Source organism: Theropithecus gelada, chromosome 14 (genome assembly GCF_003255815.1).
Source record: "Theropithecus gelada isolate Dixy chromosome 14, Tgel_1.0, whole genome shotgun sequence".
Lineage (NCBI taxonomy): Eukaryota > Metazoa > Chordata > Mammalia > Primates > Cercopithecidae > Theropithecus > Theropithecus gelada.
The window spans coordinates 121,032,306-121,055,160 of record NC_037682.1 but is presented as its reverse complement, the minus strand read 5'-3'; the positions used below and the strand labels follow the sequence as shown (position 1 = coordinate 121,055,160).

General features: G+C 45.2%; 1 protein-coding gene across 2 annotated transcripts in view; it reads left to right on the top strand.

Annotated features, from left to right (window-relative positions):
- Window positions 1-2,674: 2,674 nt before the first annotated feature.
- Window positions 2,675-22,855, top strand: part of NFRKB (nuclear factor related to kappaB binding protein) — a 32,940-nt gene continuing 12,759 nt past the window's right edge. The window contains exons 1-17 of one of the 2 annotated variants that reach the window (XM_025358231.1): window positions 2,675-2,773; window positions 3,819-3,898; window positions 5,361-5,516; window positions 9,427-9,628; window positions 12,067-12,194; window positions 12,896-13,070; window positions 13,660-13,761; window positions 14,369-14,442; window positions 15,308-15,392; window positions 16,201-16,381; window positions 16,638-16,746; window positions 16,979-17,105; window positions 17,325-17,390; window positions 20,263-20,342; window positions 20,451-20,497; window positions 21,437-21,497; window positions 21,919-22,093. In XM_025358231.1, coding sequence (XP_025214016.1) covers window positions 5,382-5,516; window positions 9,427-9,628; window positions 12,067-12,194; window positions 12,896-13,070; window positions 13,660-13,761; window positions 14,369-14,442; window positions 15,308-15,392; window positions 16,201-16,381; window positions 16,638-16,746; window positions 16,979-17,105; window positions 17,325-17,390; window positions 20,263-20,342; window positions 20,451-20,497; window positions 21,437-21,497; window positions 21,919-22,093 — 1,747 coding nt within the window. In that variant the 5' untranslated portion in view covers window positions 2,675-2,773; window positions 3,819-3,898; window positions 5,361-5,381. Of the gene's footprint in view, window positions 2,774-3,818; window positions 3,899-5,221; window positions 5,517-9,426; window positions 9,629-12,066; window positions 12,195-12,895; window positions 13,071-13,623; window positions 13,762-14,368; window positions 14,443-15,307; window positions 15,393-16,200; window positions 16,382-16,637; window positions 16,747-16,978; window positions 17,106-17,324; window positions 17,391-20,262; window positions 20,343-20,450; window positions 20,498-21,436; window positions 21,498-21,918; window positions 22,094-22,855 lie in introns of those variants that run through there. The other variant, XM_025358230.1, reaches the window with a different exon arrangement.

Genomic DNA, 22,855 nt, shown 5'->3' with positions numbered 1-22,855 from the left:
CTTCAGCCTGGGAGGCAGAGGGTGCAGTGAGCTGAGCTGAGATCACACCAGTGCACTGCAGCCCTGGTGACAGAGTAAGACCCTGTCTCAAAAACAAACAAACAAAAAAAATTGGTGCTGGAACATATGGGGATCCACATGCAAAAAAAATGAATCTAGACATGGACCTTACACTCTTCACAAAAAGTAACTCAAAATGGATTATAGGCCTAAATGTAAAACGCAAAACTATAAAACTAGAAGATAACATGGGAGACAACCTAGATGACTTTGGGTCTTGTGATAACTTATTAGATATAACACCAAAGGCACGAAGAAATAATTGGTAGCCTGGAATTCATTAAAATTTAAAATTTCTGTCCTGAGAGAGAGACTGGAGAATGAAAAGATAAGCCACAGACTGGGAGAAAATATTTGTAAAAGACATACCTGATAAAGGACTGTTATCTAAAATATACAAAGAACAACGAAAACTCAACAATAGGAAAACTAAAAAAATGGGCCAAAGTCCTTAAGAGACACCTCAGTAAAAAATATATAAAGATGGTAAAGAAGTATGTGAAAGAGGCTCTACGTCAGGGAAATGCAAATTAAAACAACATGAGGCCAGGTGCAGTGGCTCATGCCTGTAATCCCAGCACTTTGGGAGGGTGGAGTGGGTGGATTGCTTGAGCCCAGGAATTAGGGACCAGCTTGGGCAACGTGGCGAAACCCCATCTCTACAAAAAATAAAAATTAAAAAAAAAAAAGAATACGAGACACCACTATGGAGCTATTGGAATGGGCAAAATTCAGAATACTGACAATACCAAGTGCTAGTGAGAATGAGAAGCAACAGGAACTCTCAGTCATTGCTGGTGTGAATGCAAAATGGTATAGCTGCTTTGGAAGGTAATTTGGCAATTGGCTTGATTCATAATTGCCAAAACCTGGAAACAATGAAGACGTCCTTCAGAAAGCGAATAGATAAAACTGTGGCGTATCTATTGGAATACCACAATGGAATGGGATATTATTCAGCACTAAAAAGAAACAGGAGCTATCAAGTCATGAAAAGACATGGAGGAAACTTCAATGCCTGTTACTATGAGAAAGAAGCCAATCCGAAACGGCTACATACTATGTAATTCCTACTAAACATTCTGGAAAAAGGCAAAACTATGGAGACAAAAAGATCAGCGGTTGCCAGGGATAGAGGAGAGGGAGAGATGAATATGCAGAGCACAGATGATTTTTAAGACAGTGAAATTACTCTGCATTATACTGTGATGGTGGGTAATGATGTATCAATGTAGGTTCATCAGTTCTTTTGTTTGTTTGAGACGGAGTCTCACTCTGTCGCCCAGGCTGGAGTGCAATGGCGTAATCTCAGCTCACTGCAACCTCTGCCTTCCGGGTTCAAGCAATTCTCCTGCCTCAGCCTCCTGAGTAGCTAGGACTAACAGGTGCCCGCCACCACACCCAGCTAATTTTTGTATTTTTAGTAGAGACGGGGTTTCACCATGTTGGCCAGGATGGTCTCGATCTCCTGACCTCGGGATCGGCCCGCCTCGGCCTCCCAAAGTGTTGAGATTATAGGCGTGAGCCACCAGGCCGGGCAGTGTTCATCAGTTCTAAGAAATGTACCACTCTGGCAGGGGATGTTGATTAAAGGGGAGGCGATGCATGTGGGGAGGTGGGGCGGGGAGTATTTGGAAAATCTCTGATCTTTCTGCTCAATTTTGTTGTTAACTTTAAACTGCTCTAAAAAACAAAGTCAATCAAAAATTATAGTTTACATTGTTTTTACTCTTTTTCTCTTTCTGGTCTTGTCACAATCGCAACGTAAGGGAAATATCGGTGACAACTATGGAGTGATAGTCCACTGCCATTTATACGTGATCGTTTCTAATTCAAGAGCCTCTCAACAGTGTAACAGGAACTTAGGGCATTTGTGGAGCCAGCAGAGGAGCACAGATTGGGTGGTTTGGAAACCACTCTTTTCCAGGAAAGGAAGAACATTAGCTCGGCCGGTCGGCTTCTCTGGTTCCATCCACACAGAGAACTGAGGATGGTCTCTGCGCCACTGCTGGGAGTACCTGGAATAAGTAGTGTGAAGCCGTACTAAGCAAAACCCAGTGAATAAGAGGAAAGGGTCCTTGATATCTAACAAGAGGAACATGATGGAGTTTAACTTAAAATGTGATCCTTCGATGTGTTTACTTTCTTTCTGGACATCGAGGGCCCGGGGACGGGAAGGAGGAATGAAGGAACTCAGAGGCACAGGCTGAGGTCGCGTTCTACTCATGTCCTTAACTGTAAAATAGGCACTAATAGTGCATAGCTCACAGGGCTGCAGCACAAAAACGGTGGGTAGAAAGTGCTTAGCATAGGGCCTGGGGCAGGGTATGCTTTCTGCGAACCTCAGCTAATAGACGTGCCTTCGCTGATGAGCTATGGAACTTTGATTCGCGGTCAGGAAAACACAGGCACTATCTGGGGCCTCTGGAAGCTCCTACATCAGGTGAGACGCGCAAGCGGTGTGGAACCTGCATTCCCAGGCCCAGCCGCGCGCAGGCACCTTCGCTGACCGTCGTGCCAGTCGCCCCGCTCCAGGCCCCGCCCGCTGTGGCCCCGCCCCGGCACCCTCCAGGCCCCGCCCCGCGCTGCCCCGCCCCTTCCGCCGCTCAGGCCCAGAGCGTGCGCGCACCCAGACTCCTTGCGGGAGCGAGCGCGTCCGGGACCCCGCGGCCGAGAAGGGCTGCGGGTTAGGGGACCGGCGCCCGCGGTTCAGGTGAGGGCGGGCAAGGGGCGGCGAAAGGGTTAAAGTGTCTGGGGGGAGTGGTGGGAGCGGGAGCAGGCGGCTGGGTCCGCGAGGTCGCTGCCCCTGTGGGCGTGGGGAGCGGGAGCGGGGCGTGGGGAGCGGTGCGACGCGTGAGGCTGGGGGTTAGGGTTAGGCACGCGTGGGGGAGGGGCGGGGCCGAGCCGTGCAGTTCTGAGGATGGGACCCCGGCTTGGGCCAGCCCGGCGCGGGATTTGCTGCAGAGTTGACGGGTTTGGAGCCGGCTGTTGCTCCGGAAGAACCCGAGGGTTTAGCTTCTGCATTGGGGAGGGTCCAGCGGGGAAAGTTAGACCAGGTGCTGAGGAAAAGCCAGTGATGAGAGGCCGACAGGCCTTCCTGGTCTAGTGAAGAGGTTCAGAACGCACCAAGACCTGGAAATCCTGGGCTTCCGGGGTCCAACTCCCTGGCAGCTGCCTGGTTTTGGTGTTTTGAGATTCTCTTCGGAATAGTGGCAGTGCAAAGGTTGTCACCGGACTGGATAAAATTTAGCTAGACATGCACCGTCTTTGAAGAAACTTGTGAGCAAGTTGTATAGAGATAGACCTCCCAAGAGGCAGGTAGGACACTGACTTTGCAGCTCATAGTCTGTTCTATGCCAGTTCTGTTAAGAAGGTTTTATTCTGAGCATCAGGTTGCTTCTGCAATTTTTTTTGCTATTTTGAAATTTCGTTAAACTCATATACTATGTGCTGTCTCACCCGCTTCACTTGTTTAGGCACAGGCATGGTCAGGATGTCATTTCACCATGTGCTGAAGGGCGGTGATGGGGCAGAGTTGCTTGGGGACCACCCACCTGCCTTGACCCAACACTGAAGTTTTTGCTGTATCTTTACATGGATCTGAAATCTCTTCAAGGGAACTTGAAATAATTTAGTGGAACATGCTTCACTTTACATGTAGTTATTATAGATCTGTTATCATTTGAGAATTTTGGGAAAGAAAAGTACCTGTATTACGTAATTCACACTGTCACTCATCTGGAGATTATTCATTGCAGGATTTCAGCATTGGAAATAACGGGAGGGAGGACCCGGTCCAGCTTCCCTTCATCAAATAAGGAAATTGACACCTGGCTTGGTAAGATTTGTGGAATGTTAGTGGCAGACCTTGGCTGGAATTCTGGTGTTTTGACTGTTAACATCCTTTTTTCTTTTCATTTTAGTGTGTTTTTTAGCCCACTTCGTAGAAGTAGGAGCTGGAAAGGATGGATTGAGTAAATGTTAGCAGAGTGATTGAGTTGAAGCTCCCAGTGGTCCTGTTAGCATTGTGCAGTCCTGTGCTGTCAACTTGACACCTAATCCCAGCCATCAGTCCGAAATGTTGTAATATGTAGTTTTCTAAAGGTGTTCAGCAGTGTTCAGTTATTACAGGAAGGAGAAAAGTAGCATTACTTTACGTGATTATACGGATCAGATGGACCACCTAAAGGCAGATTGCCCATTGACTTTACTGGTTGTTATGGTCAGGTGTGTGGAACCTCAGGGATTTATGTGGACTAATAAAGTCATATCAGTAAGCTTCCTTTTCATTATTTAAATGTTGCGAGGTTATACAAGAGGTATTATGTGTAGCATTAAGCACATGGGTTTGCAGGCAGGCAGACGTGAATTTCAGTACTGCCTCTGGGGTTGGGCAAGTTACTGACCTACTCTGATTTTCAGTTTTAATTCTGTTGTAAAAACCCATGACTCTACTTTGCACAGTTATAGGAATTAAATGAGATATGTAAAAGGCCTGGTGTTTGATAGGCCCTCATAAAGTGACCGTTAGCATTTGCATTTTACTAGTGTAGGTTGATTTTCAGCAAATTTTCTTTTGTGAAAGAGCAACAAAGAATATTTTTTCTCTTTTTCTTTTTTTTTCTTTTTGAGACAGGGTCTCTGTTGCCCAGGCTGGAGTGTGATCACGGCTCATTACACCCTCTCCCTCTCGTGTTCAAGCGATCTTCCCACCTCAGCCTCCCAAGTAGCTGGGACTACAGGCGTGTGCCACCACGCCTGGCTGATTTATTTTTATTTTTTGTAGAGAAGGGGTTTTGCCATATTCCCTAGGCTGGTCTCAAACTCCTGGATGCAAGGGGACAGCCCGCCTCAACCTCCCAAAGTACTGGGACTGTAGTTGTGAGTTACTGCACCCAGCCAACTACAAAGAATTAATTGCTAAAAAACAGTTGTTAAAGAATTACATTGTGGGAGAGTGATTATTGGTCTGGGAAGTGTAAATTATAGATTGTGATCTGTTTATCATTTAATCTCAGGCTCATTTTACTCATCTGTAAAGTGAAGGCATATGAAATTTATGAATTTAGGAGTTACTGTAGGAGCATTCTGAGAAAAGAACTCTTCCAGATAGCACTTGAAAATTCCAGTGGGAATGCTGTGGTGAAAGGGAGGGAGAAGAGCTGTTTAGCTGTAATTAGGGTGCAAGGATAAGGTGTAAGAACTGGCTGGAGGCTGAATGTTTTTCTGGAGGAGTGTTAGCATCAGCTAGATCCCTGGAATTTCTGCCTTTCTGTCTCAAGATGCATGTCTTTGTCCAGAGTACCTGTGGAGAAGAAACAATGGATTCCTTAGACCATATGCTGACAGATCCTCTGGAACTTGGTCCATGTGGAGATGGCCATGGCACGCGCATCATGGAGGATTGCCTCCTGGGAGGCACCAGAGTTAGTCTGCCTGAGGACCTTCTGGAGGATGTGAGTAGTAATATGGTTGCGACCTTTTCCTCTCTGTCAGCTTCCTTGTAACAGTTATGGGAAACCTTTTCCACTCTACATTTCCAGTCTTTTGTGCTCCCTTTTGTTCATTTTCTACATTGCAGGCAGCCTGATCTCTTATCTTTTTTTAAAGTTTAGAGTCTATTTGGTATCTGATTAAGGAAGAAAACAAGCTGCATTCTGCATGTTTAATAACTTGTCAAAATAACTTGATAACGTGATATAAGCCCTATTTTTAACAAGATAATTTTCATCCATTAAAAAAGGTTGTATATTTTAACCGTGGAATACTACTCAGCCATAAAAAGGAATGAAATAATGGCATTTGCAGCAAACTGGATGGAAATGGAGGTCATTATTCTAAGTGAAGTAACTTGGGAATGGAAAACCAAACATCGTTCTCACTTATAAGTGACAGCTAAGCTTTGAGGACGCAAAGGCATAAGAATGATAATGGACTCTGGGGACTTGCAGGGAAGGATGGGAGTGCTGTGAGGGGTAAAAGACTACACATTGGGTGCAGTGTACACTGCTTGGGTGATGGGCGCACCAAAATCTCAGAAATAACCACTAAAGAATTTACCCATGTAACCAGACACCACCTGTTCCCCCAATACTATTGAAATAATAATTAAAAATAGAAAAAAAAAAAAGTAGAAATTATGGAAAACAAATATGAAAAAATACATCAGTGGGTGTCTTTTCTACTAAAACCAGAAGATTGTTGAGAGTACTTAATCTTCACTGTGAAATATTTGGCAGTTAATTCCTCTCTGACGCAGTGTCTTACTGTGTTAGTAAATCTGTTAGTTAACAGTTGCAGTATTTCTTTTAAATGTTTTTGTTGTAAACTTAGAGGTAGTCTTCTTTATTCATTTGGTTCTTTTCAACTATTTGAGACACTTTCATTCCCTGATATTTATGAAGTACATGTTTATCACTAAATGTAGTAGTTTGGTTTACTTTAATAATTTGATGTGTGGTCTAAAAACGTAGTCACTAAGAGGGTGTGCACTGTGGTTACAGATTGACTGGCAGTGGAGTACTGTGGAGGCCGCTGCAGTGGTGCTAATGGTGCTAAGGCTGGCAGTGGAATTTCTGTGTAGGGCCTTAAGCCCCTGAGGGTCCTGGTGACTCCGGGAATCCATCACAGCCTGGGGTCATTCACCCCAGTTCTCTCCTTTTGTCTGGCCTGGATTGCCCCGTACTTGCCCTCATTCCGACAACTGAGTAGGGACCCAGGAATCTGAATGAGCTGATTGTTGTTTATGTTCAGATGAGAAATGTCCGGACCACTTAAACTATAGCTGCTTTTCTGGCAGTCTTATCTGCAGGGCCCAAACTTAATAAACCATAGGAAATAGACTGTCATTCTTAGTTTGCTGCCCAGACTTATTTTAGATTCAGAGCATATTGGTACATGGGAGAGGTAGTGTCGTTTGCTCTGATTTTCAACCTGTGGGCTATCTGGCATCTTTTGTGCTCCTGGCTTTTTTCAGTCATGGCACGATTGTATCTCTTAGCGTTTCTTTTACCCAGCAGGATAATATTGAGTCCCATTGCAGGCACGGACAACGCCTCTGGTTCTGGTCACCACTACCTTTTCAACTGTAGAACATCACTGGAAATGCTTAATGCCTGGATCTATATTCTACTGGAAACAATTCCATTGGGAAGCCTTTCAGTGGGAAACGAATAAATGTTATACATGGTTATGTTCAGTGATGTCAATAAGACCACTTACTAATAGAAAATAAACAAACATTTTTAAAAGGTATATTTTAAAAGCAGAATTATATATGTGTTTAAAATGGTTACCATGTCGTGGAACATTAAGCGAAATCTACACGTATTTTCTGTATCCGTAAGGTAACCCGCTACTCAATAATAGTATATGCCCTGGGATGGGATGCCAGCTTGTTTTTGTCCGCTTTCACAGGCAGGATGCGTCATCATCATCATTAAGGTGGCTACTGTTTATTAAGTGCTTATTATTTGCAAGCCACTATGTACGTGAAAACATTCATTTAATTACATATTTCTTTTGTTTTCCATATTTTGAACATACAGGTGTGGAGCATGATATAGCAAACAGTCATCTGTGCATCACCCAGTTTTAAGAGAGAATTTAGTTTTTTGTTTTACATTCTTCTTTGGTAGTATGTCAAGTGTTATGGATAAAATGAAAGCCACCAGTGTGCTGTTGTCTCATCTTCTCTCCCAGCTACTAACAACTGTACTGCAGTTGATGTACATACTTCCCATCCATGTTTTCTTGGCATACTCTTTCAGGACAATCCCTTTATGTTACTCATGTAGTCAGCAAACACTTGTTCCATGAGGCACCTCTATGCCAGACACTGAGTTAGATGCTAGGAATAAAATGGTAGGCAAAAATAGGCTTGCAGGGGAAAATCCTGGGCATTGGGACTGAGGTGTTTTTGATACATTCATGCAACGATGCCTGGAGTAGGTGGTTGTGATTTCTGGGTTGTTTCCTGCTGAAACCCTTTCGTGGGTCTCTATTGTCCTTAAGGATAAAGTCACAACTACCTGAAATGCTTGCCGTCCTTTGCATCTTTCTGCTGTCTGCTGCCTCCACCTCCCTCCCTGTTCTTGCTCTAGCCAAATACTGCCTGAACTCTTAAAAAAAAAAAAAAAAAAAGTGAAATGTATCACACAAAAGAGTCTATAAAATGCATATATATACACACAGGTAAAACAATAATAAAACATGGGTGTAGCCTTCAGTTAGGGTAGGAGCACTACCAAGACCACTGAAGCCCGCCACCACGCACCCTGTCTTATCCCTCTCCATTCCCCCACAGGCAACTGCTATCCTTTCTTTTGTGTTAATTTTTTTTGTTTGTTTTTGTGGTGCTGCTCTGTGGATTTCTAACCCTCTCCCCGACCATCTTTTTTCTCTTTCCTTGTCCGTCTCCTGTCTTAAACAACGGTTTTTTCGTGAGCGTTCTCTGCATTGTAAATGTGGGATGTTTGCTTCCATACACATCAGCACTTCTTTAACTACATTGTAACTGAATGTTTAATTGTTCCCCACCTCAGACCGCATATATGCCAGGCCAAATTAGCATTTTGCTCATGGAAGGTATCCAGTATGTAACCCGTGAGTTGAAAATGAACTCAGTCCTGTTTCTTCTCACTCTTAGCTAGTGACTTCAATTCCTCAAGTTCATTCCTTTCATGTTAACCTTTTCCTGCCACTCAGTTGAAGCTGAATTCAGATGCCCACCCTCATACCCTCGTTGGCAGAGGCGGCTTCCAAGTGGGATTCTCTACTAAAATCATTTTCCTCTGGATTATTATTTACTGTTTGATAAAAGACTGTGGCTCATATGTAGTCTTTATTCTCAGATCATTGGAATTTTAGTTTATTTTTAAAAATGTAGGCCAGGCACCGTGGGTCATGCCTGTAATCCCAGCACTTTGGGAGGCCGAGGCAGGCAGATCACCTTAGGTCAGGAGTTCGAGACCAGCCTGGTCAACATGGTGAAACCTCATCTCTACTAAAAATACAAAAAATAGCCAGGCGTGGTGGTGCACACTTGTAATCCCAGCTACTCGGGAGGGTGAGGTAGGAGAATCGCTTGAGCCTGGGAGGCAGAGGTTGCAGTGAGCCAAGATCGTGCCGTTGCACTCCAGCTTGGGCAACAAGAGCAAAATTCAGTCTCAAAAAAAAAAACACAAAACATGAAAAGTTGGTAGTGATAGTTGCACGGCAAATGTGAATGCAACACCACTGAAGTCTACATTTAAAAATGGTTAAATTGGTAAATCTTATGTATATTATGTAATGTTTTGTGTGCACACACATACAAAAAACTTAAAAATTTATGTTACTTTTGTTTACCTTTCCTATTTCTTCTAGCCTGAGATCTTCTTTGATGTTGTCAGCCTCTCAACATGGCAGGAAGTGTTAAGCGATTCTCAACGTGAACACCTCCAGCAGTTTCTGCCTCAGTTTCCTGCAGACAGTGCTGAGCAGCAGAACGAGCTCATCTTAGCCCTGTTCAGTGGAGAGAACTTCCGCTTTGGAAATCCTCTGCACATCGCCCAGAAGCTTTTCCGAGGTTTGTAGCTCAGTATTCTTTCTTTGAGGGGAGTGGTAGATGGGCACACATTCACTTATGTGGGTATTCCTTTCTTCCTTTTCTTCTCTTTATCTTCATGTACAGATACTGAGCTGGCAGAGAGCGGTTTTGTGTAACACTTTGCTGTCTAGGCTGTGTTTCAAAAAATAAAATTTATTGACTTATATAGAAAATACATAATATGATCTCAGCTGTGTAACCAGCATCTACATAAAGAAAAAAAACATTTCCGGCATACTAGAGGTGCCTTCATGCCTGGTCTTTAAAATTTTTTTAAAAGAGCTTGCCATTTGCTTTATTGCACGTATCAAGGTTTGTATGTGTGTGTGTTTAGGTACACACATACTTTTTGCTGCAGAAGATGTGACAGTTCACTGCCAAGCATTTAAGCATGTCCATGTCTCTTAACAGACACTCTCCTATATCATGACAGCCCTGTTACCACACACAAGGAATTTTACATTGAGCAGATAGTATCATAGGCTATTTCATGTTCAAATTTTCTTCTTCTTTTTTTTGGGGGGGAGACAGTCTCGCTCTGTCACCTGGCGCAATCTCAGCTCACTGCAAGCTCCACCTCCTGGGTTCACACCATTCTCCTGCCTCAGCCTTCTGAGTAGCTGGGACTACAGGGGCCCGCCACCAGGCCTGGCTAATTTTTTGTGTTTTTAGTAGAGACGGGGTTTCACTGTGTTAGCCACGATGGTCTCGATCTCCTGACCTCATGATCCGCCGGCCTTGGCCTCCCAAAGTGCTGGGATTACAGGCATGAGCCACTGCGCCCGGCCTTCACGTTCTAATTTTCTTAATTGTTCCTGCAGTGTCCTTTAGAGTGGCTGTGTAAATCCAGGATCTGTTCAGGGTTCATGCATTGTGCTTGGGCCTTATGTCTCTAGCTTTTTGAATCTAGGGCCCTTTGCCCCTTTTGTTTTTGTCTTTCAGTACGCTGACATTTTTGAAGAGCCAGGACACTTCAATTATAAAATGTCCTGCTTCCTGGGAGTCTGTCATTTTTTTTTCTCTTGATTAGATTGGGTTAAAGGCTTTCGGCAAGAATACGATATAGGAAATGTGGTCTTTCCCATTGTATCACCTCAGGAGGCACGTGGTGTCAGTTTTTCCATTTTAGTAAAGCCACATGTGATCACTTGGTTAAGTGGTGTCTGCCATACCTCTTGTAAGCATGCAAGATAAAGGTACTTTTTTTCCTTTATCATAAAGAAGCACTGTGGGATGATACTTTAGGATCATGGGTCATGTGATAGTCTCATTTTCCAAAAGCCTTTGGTTTACCCAGTGGTTTTTGCTTCCATGGGTGATTCTCAACCGCATCAGTTATTATATTGGGAGTTGCAGAATGGTTTGGACCACTCTTTAAGTTACAGTTGCTTTCTGTACCATGGAGAGGAGCCAAGGAAGCCTCTTCCCCTTCCTTTCCAGGGTGACTTTGTTCTGACACAAGGCCCTGAATGAGCAGCACATCTTGAATTCTGTTAAACTCGACAACTTGACAGCTGCTAATGACCAGAGAGAGCAGGCTTATCATCTGAAATCTCATTTTTTTTTTTTTTTTTTTTTTTTGAGACGGAGTCTCGCTCTGTCGCCCAGGCTGGAGTGCAGTGGCGCGATCTCGGCTCACTGCAAGCTCCGCCTCCCGGGCTTATGCCATTCTCCTGCCTCAGCCTCCCGAGTAGCTGGGACCACAGGCGCCCGCCACCTCGCCCGGCTAGTTTTTTGTATTTTTTAGTAGAGACGGGGTTTCACCGTGTTCGCCAGGATGGTCTCGATCTCCTGACCTCGTGATCCGCCCGTCTCGGCCTCCCAAAGTGCTGGGATTACAGGCTTGAGCCACCGCGCCCGGCCATTATTTTAAGGCTTTAAAATGAACATTCCCACCTTTGGTGGGTTACTAGTGTGAAAAGGAATGCCCCTCTATGGTTGTCAGAGATCTGTTTCACTACAGCTGAGGGCGCGCTGTCTCATCTGGTAGAGCAGAAGTCAGGGAGACCCACTTGGCTTTAGAGGGGCTCTGTAGGTGACCTTCCATAACGGTAGCACTGTCTCTTGTGCTGGCATGTTTCCCCCAGAATAGTATGGCAGTCTGGTAAGGATACAAGTGAGGAATGTCAAGGCAGGACTTCCTGCATATTCCACTCTGACCCATGCCACGTATCAGTTCTAGTGTTGCTGAAGACAGTTGCATTACTGTGGCTATGATGGTCATCAGCCTTAAAGGAGCTGTCATTGCTTCTTAGCACACTTACTTTTGGTTCTGTTTCCTGATTCTCTTAGATGTTCACTTTTCCCTTAAGTTTTGTGGTACAGAGTTTACCATGTTAAGCACTCATTCAATATATTTGTTGACTGATGATGTATATTTGTTGACTGATGTATATATGTACCTTTATTTTTTTAAGATGGACACTTTAACCCCGAGGTGGTCAAGTACCGGCAGCTATGCTTCAAGTCACAGTACAAGCGCTACCTCAACTCCCAGCAGCAGTATTTCCATCGGCTGCTGAAGCAAATTCTTGCTTCCCGGAGTGTAAGTAGTGCTGGGAACTGGATATAGAATGTGGCTGGTCACAGGTATCGTGACTTCAAGAAGCATTTCAGGTACAAAACGCAAAAGTTGCCACTAAGAAAAAAATGCTACCGAGTAATCTGTAACACAGTTAAGCTATGCCATCCTTTCTTATGATAAACTTCAAATGTGTCCTGATTTCAGAGATGTGAAAACATCAAAAAAAAGTGCTTCTTAAAATTGATGAAATTACAGTAGCTTCAGTGTTTACCAAGATAAACAGATGGATTTTGGATCCATCATGGGTTATTAAGGGAAACCAGGATTCCTTGGAATGGATATGAAGGTGTGCACGGGCCTCCGAATGCTGTGATGGATGGTGGCATGATAGGCCCAATGGCCGCTGGAAATTCTTAGAGGCAACGTTGTTTGGGTTTTCAGTCATCCTTTAAGCTTTGGTATAGAAATACTTGGGTGTCTAGTGTAAAAAAGTATTCATTCCTAGTAGAGCACTTCACTCAGATTTGGGATTTTTCTTCATGTAATCAATACAGGTTCTTTTTATTTGGATGGGTTGATATATATGTGTATCTTTCTTTGGGATCTGGAGGGAGGGAGTTGGGCTTCACACTGAAGAGAAGAAAGCGTAGACTTGTAGAGTGTTCATTGTTCCAGAACAGGTCTTGGATGATGACGTGTACCCCCACCTGATCTCTTCCTAGGATCTGCTGGAGATGGCCCGGCGGAGCGGCCCCGCCCTCCCCTTCCGGCAGAAGCGGCCTTCACCATCCCGCACACCTGAGGAGCGGGAGTGGCGGACCCAGCAGCGCTACTTGAAGGTCTTGAGGGAGGTGAAAGAGGAGTGTGGTGACACAGCCCTGTCATCTGATGAAGAGGGTGAGTGTCCTCGGGCACTTGGGGTAGCGGGGGTATTGGATTGATACCAGCCGCTTGTCCGGTTGGAGCCAGTGGTAGCCATTTAGCTCCCCAGCAGAGAAACCCTCTTGAGTTGTCTTGGTCTGGGGTGGATAGCCGGGCTCGGAAGGCCTTGGTCTTTGGGTTGCTAAGGCATTGCCATCAGATGGGGAGTGACTACATGGCCTTTTTCACCCTCATGGCCTTGTGGCATTTGAGCTTAGATGAGAGCCTGCCAGGCGACTGCCTGCGTGACAGGGTTCTCCACAGTGGGCCTGACTGGTCCCATTTGCCACTTGAGAGAACTGTTTTCCCCTTACAGGAGAGTAGTAGTGGCTGTCGGCCTGCTGCAATGCGACCCCAGCACTCTGTTGAAGTCTCTCTTCCTGGAAGAGCCGTTAGATGACCTAAGTGTGCTCCAGCTCCTCTGGGGAAGGGTCAGAAAGGAGTGTGAAACCCTGGCCTCCATGTTGTTGGCTTAGCCTTGTTGAACCCAAATGGCCACTTACCCAATCTCCCCTATTGGAGTCCACAGCCACGTTGGATTTACAAGAACAATTTTCTTTTGAAGATCTCAGCTCATGGCTTCCGAGCTCTCCAGCACGTTCTCCTAGTCCTGCGGTGCCCCTGAGGGTGGTGCCCACACTTTCAACCACGGATATGAAAACCGCAGGTGAGAACCGAGTTGCCGCCGTCACCGTTCTGGGACATTGCGGTGGAGACCTGAAAACTCCTTTAGAGGGAGGTGGGTGGGGGCAGATTCCTAACTACCAGGAAAACAAAGCTCCCTAGAACTAGGCGATTTGTTTGGTAAAGTTTTTGTACCATTTTATTTTATTTTTTACGTCTGGAGATAGGCCTGCCTTTTTTCCTTTGTTTTAAAATTTCTTCTCAAAAGCTGATATTTTGGGCTAAAGAAAGCAAAATCTTGAAACAGCAGTACGAAGGGACAGTTCAGTAAGAGGACAAAGGAATAACCAGAGCCAAGCCATTCTCCAGAGTGGCTGTGAGTTTGGAGAAGAGTTTTTATTTGGAATAGAAAGCAAAGAAGAATGTTAAGAACCTTAAGTGTGTTTTAGGACCAGCAGAGTCACTGAAGTCATTTATTACCAATGTATGGAGAAGTGGAAGCGTTGATCCTGTGACTTTAAAGATTTTTGGCACTGGTAGTTCACAGGTGTCAGAAGGGAAACTCAGAAATATCTTTCTTTGGACAAGTGACCAGAAAGATGTAAATTGGAGAATCATGGTAGTGAATGTGGTTTGGTTTGTTTTCTCAGATAAAATAGAGCTGGGGGACAGTGACCTGAAGATTATGTTAAAGAAGCACCATGAGAAGCGGAAACATCAGCCAGTAAGATGGGCAGGGCTTGCGGCCGTGTGGTTTTCAGCCTGATGTTTCAGGATTGGCTGTCCTGAGGAAGACACGGGGCATCACTGCCTTGTTTGTATGTCCTCCCTACCATGTGGGCACAGGACCAGCCGGTGAGGCTGGCTGGCATCAACGATGTGAGGCGTGGGGGCTTTGACTTCACAGGGCCTGCTGAATGTATTGTCTGCGTTAATTGTTACAGTGACACTGTCGAGTATAGGAATGGTCGTCTCCACCTCAACAGTGCTCGAGAGGTTAGGGAGCTTGTCATTGGTCCTATAGCCAGTAAGCCGCAGAGCCAGGAGTCGGGCCCTGGGTTTGTCCCACTTTTTACTGTTTCCATTATTCCATGCTACCAAGTTGAGGTAGCTAGCACCTCAGAGAGTTTACTGGAGAAAAGATGATGCCTTTTTGAGAAGAAAAGACAGTCCTTCTAAGGCTAGGAGGTGAGAGGGGAAGAACCCCACATGGGAAGTCAGTACTCTCTCTTTTCTAGTTACTGTGATACTTCTCTAAACCCTATTTCCACATTTTGTAAAACATATTAATACTTAACAAGACTGTTTGCAAAGCACATGAGACAAGGAATGCAGAAGAGCTTTATAACTAAATGCTGTACGATAGGAAGGTTGGGACTGGGTTCTATGCACCAGTATCAAGTTTGTTTTTTTTAATTAAATGGGGATATGATAGGGAAAAGTTGAATAGTTTTATCTCTCTATATTTTTTATTCAATGTGATTTCCCCAAGTGTACCTAACATCTCATTGTTACATAAATTCGCAAAATCACCTTAGTTTTTGCTCCTTTTTGGGCCTCCATGACCAAATTTTGGATATCACATCTAGGATCACCCGGACCTTTTGACAGGGGACCTGACCCTCAATGACATCATGACTCGAGTAAACGCTGGCAGGAAGGGCTCTCTCGCAGGTAAATGACTGGGCGCCCTCTAGGAGCCTTCATCTGACTATGATGTTAAGTTGCATGAGCCCATAGCATGTGGCACAAATAAATGAAACCGTGGCCTCCTTCATGCTGATAACCTTTATTATTACCTCTTACGGGCTTACAGGTGGGAAATGAATGTAAAATCAGCACAACAGAGCATCAGCTTTTTTGTTGTTTGTGTTTTGTTTTTTTAGACAGAGTCTTGCTCTGTCGCCCGGGCTGGAGTGCAGTGGCGCGATCTCGGCTCACTGCAAGCTCCGCCCTCCGGGTGCACACCCTTCTCCTGCCTCAGCCTCCCAAGTAGCTGGGACTACAGGCGACTGCCACCATGCCTGGCTAATTTTTTGTATTTTTAGTAGAGATGGGGTTTCACTATGTTAGCCAGGATGGTCTCAATCTCCTGACCTCGTGATCCACCCACCTCGGCCTCCCAAAGTGTTGGGATTACAGGCGTGAGCCACTGTGCCAGACCTGTCAGCTCTTTATAATAAATATTAAAATTAAGCCGTATACTTGAGAGGCTGAGGTGGGAGGATCGCTTGAGCCAGGGAGGTTGAGGCTGTAGTGAGCTATGATTGCACCACTGCACACCAGCTTGGGCAACAGAGTGAGATCCTGTCTCAAAAAAAAAAAAAACTGTAAATCACTCACTGCATTTGGTTTCATTGAGTGTTTTATTACTGAGACTTCTATCTTTGGTGGGCCTTGGGAAAAGAATATGCAGATAAGACCCCTCACTTCCCTGTGTAGGAGATACATTTCTGTGACTGGTGTTACTTTTCCTTCCCAGCCTTATATGACTTGGCTGTCCTTAAAAAAAAGGTTAAGGAAAAAGAGGAAAAGAAGAAGAAGAAAATAAAAACAATCAAATCAGAGGTAGAGGACTTGGCTGAGCCTTTAAGCAGTACTGAAGGGGTTGCATCTCTCTCACAGGCCCCCTCTCCGCTGGCAATTCCTGCTATCAAGGAAGAGTAAGTGAGCAACAGAGATTCTGTAATTCTCAGGGTGAATGGGTGGGCCATAGGCTGTGCCCTGGCCCCCAGGGCTTGTCGTAGCTGTAAGTGTGTTGGACTTGTAGACCTGGAGTCCCAGGGATACTGCTGGGAAAATGCGTTGTTTGCTCCTTTCTTGAACTCTTTTGTGACTGCTAGGAGGCTTGGGGGTCTGAATCAATCTAGGGATGTGTTCTTGGTCTTTTTGATTCTTTTATTTTTCTTCCCTCATTAGGCCCCTTGAAGACCTCAAGCCTTGCCTTGGAATCAATGAAATATCTTCCAGCTTTTTCTCTCTTCTATTAGAGATCTTGCTGCTGGAGAGTCAGGCTAGCCTTCCTATGGTAAGCATTTTGGAAAAGTTGGAGGTACATTAGAGTATTCAAAGAGTTCAAATCCTGAATGGTCTATAGCTTGAGAAGTGGAAGTCTGGGTTCCTCTCAAAGCTCTCTAGTTAACTTGCTTTGTGATTTGGACAAACTCCGGATGCATATGCCCCAGCTTGTGGTGGCACTTGTGTGGAATTGCTGGTATAGAAGAGAAGTCTAACTGGGTTCTGCCTTTGCTTTCCCTCAGCTAGAGGAGCGAGTTTTGGATTGGCAGTCATCACCAGCCAGCTCCCTCAACAGCTGGTTCTCTGCGGCCCCCAACTGGGCTGAGTTGGTACTACCAGCCCTGCAGTATCTTGCTGGAGAAAGTCGAGGTAAGGTGCTTTTTTTTGTAGGGTCAGTATTTTTTCCCCCTTTCGTCGAATTAATTATCAGAATAAACTGCAGCTTTACTCGTGTAATCCATTATGCCTTTGCATAATGCTATGCCTTGAAGGTTCCTGCTTTTCTAATACACTGTGGAACACTCAAAAGCTATTTCAGAGTTCAGGGATGCACCTGTATGGCTTATTTATGTGATCCATTTCTTGCAGCTGTTCCTTCCAGTTTCTCTCCATTTGTTGAATTCAAAGAGAAAACCCAACAGTGGAAGTTGCTTGGTGAGTAATCCGTGTTACCTACCCCTACAGGTTTTCATTCTCCCGTTTCTTCCCCTAAGTTTCTTTGCCTTCCAATCAATATGGTCCTGCAGATTGGTTTAAAAAAGCAATATCAGATCTTACTTTGCTCTGGGAAGAAGTCCTTCAAGACCCTTTTGTACTCTCAAGATGGGTTAACTGACTCCTCTGGTTGGACCAGTGCTGAGATGGAAGGAAAACCCTTTCTGTATGATGTAGTCTGGTGAGGGCTAAATTTAAATCTGCAAGGGTATTTTGCAAGAGCGTCAACATTTATATTAATCATACCAATGACTTTGGATTAATTTGTAATATAAATATTTTTCTTTCCTAAAAGTGGGCTTTGCTATTGAGGAGAATGTGCAGCAGCCCCGAATAAATTGTTTCTAAAGAACAGAGTCCTTATTTTTAAGTTTATAAAGCCCACTTAGTGTGTAAGTTGTCATAACATGCATCTGAAGTCACCTGGAGGCTGTTGCCTGGTGATGGTGAAAAGAGAGAAATCCGTGTTGGTTTCCACTTGAAATTCACGGGCAATTCTCTGTGCTGAGTGGTCTGTGGAGAAGTGTATGGAGAGCAGGTTATGAAAACAGTAGACTCATCCATTCGCTATTTATTACATTTATTCAGCTTCTAGGTGTCAGGCACTGTTGTTAGGTGCTGGGGGGATACAATGGCTTCTGAGACAGTGCACTCCTCTCATAGGGCCTAAGGTCTGTTTGGGGAACAAATACTTATTTAGATTTAATGACAAACTGATCCTTTCTGTAAAGGAAAAGAATAATAGGAATTGAGGTAGTTTGCAGAGTTGGGAGGACCTTGCTGAGGAAGCGGCGTCTGAGCAGAGGTGTATGATGAATAGGACCGAGCCAGGCAGGCAGAGGGGAGGCAGCAGCATTCGAGGTGGAGGAGTTAGAACCTTTCCATGGGGAAGATGTGATCTAAAATAGTCACGCAACCCACAGGCTATGAGAGCTGATGGTAATTTAGACACGGGAGAGGATGGATACGTTGGAGAACGATTTAGGTGGGCTTGGTTGTGGCTTGGCTGTGGGAATGAAGGAGAATGGTGTGAGGCACGGCTCCTGCTAGATTTGCAGCTGGTGGAGGAAGGTGTTTTTTGTGCAGGTAGCAGCTGTGGAGGTCTGGACTTGGAGGGTGGAGATCCCGAGTTTAGTTTTAAAAATTTATTTATTTATTCATTTATTTTTTGAGACCGAGTCTTGCTCTGTGCCTCAGGCTGGAGTGCAGTGGCACGATCTTGGCTCACTGCAACCTCTGCCTCCCGGGCTCAAGCGATTCTCCTGCCTCCTCCTCCTCCTGAGTAGCTGGGACCACAGGCATGCGTTACCATGCCTGGCTGTTTTTTATATTTTTAGTAGAGACGAGGTTTCCCTATGTTGCCCAGGCTGATCTTGAACTCCTGAGCCCAGGTGATCCACCGACCTCAGCCTCCCAAAGTGCTGGGATTACAGGTGTGAGCCACTGCACCCAGCCTGACTTTAGTTTTAGAGCTGCGTTTGAGGTATTCCAGTGAAGTTGTTGAGTAGACAGTAGGATGTGTGGGTTTAGAATTCAGACCAGAGAGTTTAAGAGGGAGAGTGTTAGCGTGTGTCTGGTGCAGGGCACCGATGATGCTGTTACCTGGGGAGGAAGCACAGAGTGAGGAGAGAGGGTGGAGAAGGGCTCTTCACGGCAGAGGGTCTGAGTGAGAGCATGAGAGTGTGGGCGGGGGGTGCGACTGTGGAGGTGGGGAAAGCCTGGAATAGGGTTTTCCGGAGTCTTGGAAGCCAGGAGATAGGAGCGCCTGAGAAGTGGGGAGTGGTCATTTTCCTCCATAGTTCCTAAAAGATTCAGTACAACAAAGACTAAGGATTTGTGAACATGGAGGAAGTTGTGAATTTTTCAGTGAGCATGAGTCCCTAGTGGAACAGTGGAGGTGAAACCACCGTGAGCTGAAGGTGATGATGGTAGCTGACTGCAAGCACTCCCCCCGTCAGTCAGGCTGCAGTAGCCATGGAGGGAACACGTATACCTGGGCCTGGCAGACTGTTTCATGCAGGGCCAGACAGTAAGCATTTGAAGCTTGTCGGCCAAGTGCTTTAGTTGAAGCTACTCTGCCATTGTTGAGAGCTTTCTGCAAATAGTGATATTGTGTATTGACTATGAAAACAAAGATAAACAGCCCCTTTGAGAAGGGCAGCTGCATTCATCACATAAGCAAACCTGGCTGATGATGATCCTGTGGCTTCTAACCTGGGCAGGAGACCCAGGTGCCATCAGGGTCTCAGACAGCCTGAACAGAGTGACCTCAGAGGAGGGCACAGGAGACAGGGCTTATCTCTTTCTAGGCGGGTCATGGGAAGTCAAGCTTTTTCCTGCCCCCGGGTCTTAACTGCTATGCTAGTGAATAGAATTTCTCTGTGCCCCAATAGCCAGAAACCGTTCTTACCTACAAAAATAGAATAATTACCTTGGTATAAGCTATCATTACATCTTTTGTGATGCCTACCACCTTTTGAATTGATTTTGAAACGTGTGCTCTTTCCTCACTTGACCGTAAACTCCTGTGAGGGTGGAGACTGAATTCACTGAGTAACCTTAGCTTCACATGCAATGCGTGGCACAGTGGGTACTCAGCAGATGCCTACAGAGTGAATGATTTGATTAGATGGCATCCAAGAGCGGTGGTCCAGGCTGATTTCCACCAGCTGGAAGGCAGTGGCTGTATGAAGGATCGTTGTTACGGCTCCTGATAGAATCTCTCTGTGGTGTAGATAAAGCTAGTAAAGAGAAAGCAGGATTCTCAGTAATACCTTAGACCTTATTTTTTATCTCTTTATTGCTCTAATAGGCCAATCCCAAGATAATGAAAAGGAATTAGCTGCCCTCTTCCAGCTATGGCTAGAGACCAAAGATCAGGCCTTCTGTAAGGTATGGTTTTTTAAGAAGTACCAGATCCTTCTCACTAGGTTTCCAGAGCTCTTAAGTTTGCCCAAATTCTTTAGTCCATTTACCTGTCAACGTTTTCTTTTTCTTCAGCAAGAAAATGAAGACAGCTCAGATGCCACGACACCTGTCCCTCGGGTGTGAGTACAATACTCTAGTGGTGGGTGGTGTCCCGGGAAACCGTAGTTCAGATACTGCCTTGGTTTTGTTCATACTTCTTGGTATGCTAGAGCTGTAATGGGCTTCAGAGCTCTGAGGAGTCCCCTGGTTCTTCCTGACTTGGCATACTGAGGCAGGCCGCACCTCCTGAGTGAGCGGGACTCCTTGTGGAATGGGGTCTGATGGAAGAGGGGCTGGCAGGAGAGCCTCTAAGGGGCATATAATCTCCTTTGTAGGTGGACATACTTTTTTAATGTGTACTCCTCCCTGGGCTCCTACTTGAGAATTATTCATCTAGGCCACCTTAGTCCAATAAATGGAAACATGAAGTTAAGTGACTTGCTGAAGGTTAGCAGTAGGACTAACCTTCTAGAACTTAGATCTCCTGACTCTTAGTCCTAGGCTCTTTATATCACATTGCCCCATGTTTCTGTTTCTGTCCTGGCATGGTTCCATAGTTTTCTGACACCAGACAGAGGCTCAGTCTTAAGTGCGACAGAACTTTTTCTTCATGTAATAGAGGTGTACATCTCAAGCCCCTGGGTACTTTCCCTGGAGGTAGAAAAATAACCCTTATCTAACGCACCTGAAGCCCTTTGTTCCTCTAAGGCCGAATTGTTTGTTGCCATTAGAATGGACCTACTTAGCAGCAATATTGAAAACAATAGGTAAAGATGACAGCCTCTTGCCCATCTATCCACCCAGTACCTTTCTGGATTTCTAAGAATCCAGTGATTTTGTAAATACCAACAGGAGTTCCTTCGTAGGAGCTGGAAAGTGGGCTCTTCTCCTTTGTAAGAGTTGAGTGCTTCTTGAGGGACATCTTTCCATGTCACAGTGGGAATGGTTCTGAAGCAGGGGCAGTGGGTCTGACACACATGCCAGCTCTCAGGGTTGATACAGAATTTTTTATATTCCAGAAGAACTGACTATGTGGTGCGGCCCAGCACGGGGGAGGAGAAGCGGGTTTTTCAGGAGCAGGTAAGAAGTACCTAAAAGCCAGTGTGAGTGTCTGCCTCTGTGAGCCGTGCAGGGAGAAGCTCAGCCTGACTCTCCTGCATCTGCCTTCCTGCAAGAAACTCATACCCTTCCCCTTAGACCTTCTGTTGGCTGGGATTACTTGTTGGGGGTGGAAACAGTGTGGGGAAGGGGAGTAAGAAATACTTGCATGATCTTGTCTTCCAGGTAGCAAAGTGCCTTTATATTACCTCCTTGTCCCTCTGCTCAGTGACTGGCTCTGAGAGCCATCCTGTTTCCACTGTGGTTGGCTGAGCATTCCTACTGGAATCACTTGTTCCTTCCTGTTTTAATTGTTCCATGTGGATCTGCTTATATTGTAAGAAAGCCCGAGAGAGAACCCCACTAATTCTGACCGGGAGCCTTGTCCCTTGTCTCTTGGTAGGAGCGTTACCGGTATAGCCAACCCCATAAGGCGTTCACCTTTCGCATGCACGGCTTTGAGTCTGTGGTGGGGCCAGTGAAGGGCGTGTTTGACAAGGAGACCTCGCTCAACAAGGCTCGGGAGCACTCCCTGCTGCGCTCCGACCGGCCTGCCTACGTCACCATTCTGTCTCTGGGTAGGTGGCGCATGCTGCTGCTCAGAGATCCCTTCTTCACCCTGCAGCTTTTCTCGTATCAGCTCTGAACTCTGTCCTCTCCACAGCCCTCCAGCCAGGGTAGACTTTGAGAACAAGGCATAGTTTTTTGAAGCGTTGGGGTTCTCCTCAAGTCTGGGCTTACGTTTACGTTCAGTTAGGAGTTTTGCTCCCAGACCAGCTAATAGGTCAAATATAGGAATTTGCTTCCTCCAGGCTGTGCTTCATTCAACAGTGAGGATTCTTACCTTTTTGAATGCCAGGAATCTCTTTGGCAATCTGGTGGAACTTGTGGACCCCTTCTCAGAATTATGCTTTTAAATGCATAAAATAAAATATGGTTACAAAAGAGACCATTTGTTTTGAAATAGTTATCAAAATGTTAAAACAAGTTTGTGGTGCAGAAATATGTGTTGTTACTGTGATGTTATATGACAAGATCTAGCATGAGGTCTGACATTTCTTGAAATTTCCAAGTAGTGATGAGTATAAATGATATTCTTAGCTATCTGCAGTAGCTGTAATATATGAAAATGTTTGATTTCCATTACACCATCACAGCACTGCCAGTATATCGTTTGTTCCCTTTGTTCATAATTGAAGGAAGTGTTTAATTTCAGTTAAAAATGTGATTTTGCTTCCCACCTGAGTTCACAGGCCCTCTGAATTCTTAAGGTGTTACCTAAAAGTAACTCTTAAAAGTGTATAGGGGCTGGATGTGGTGGCTCGTGTGTGTAATCCCAG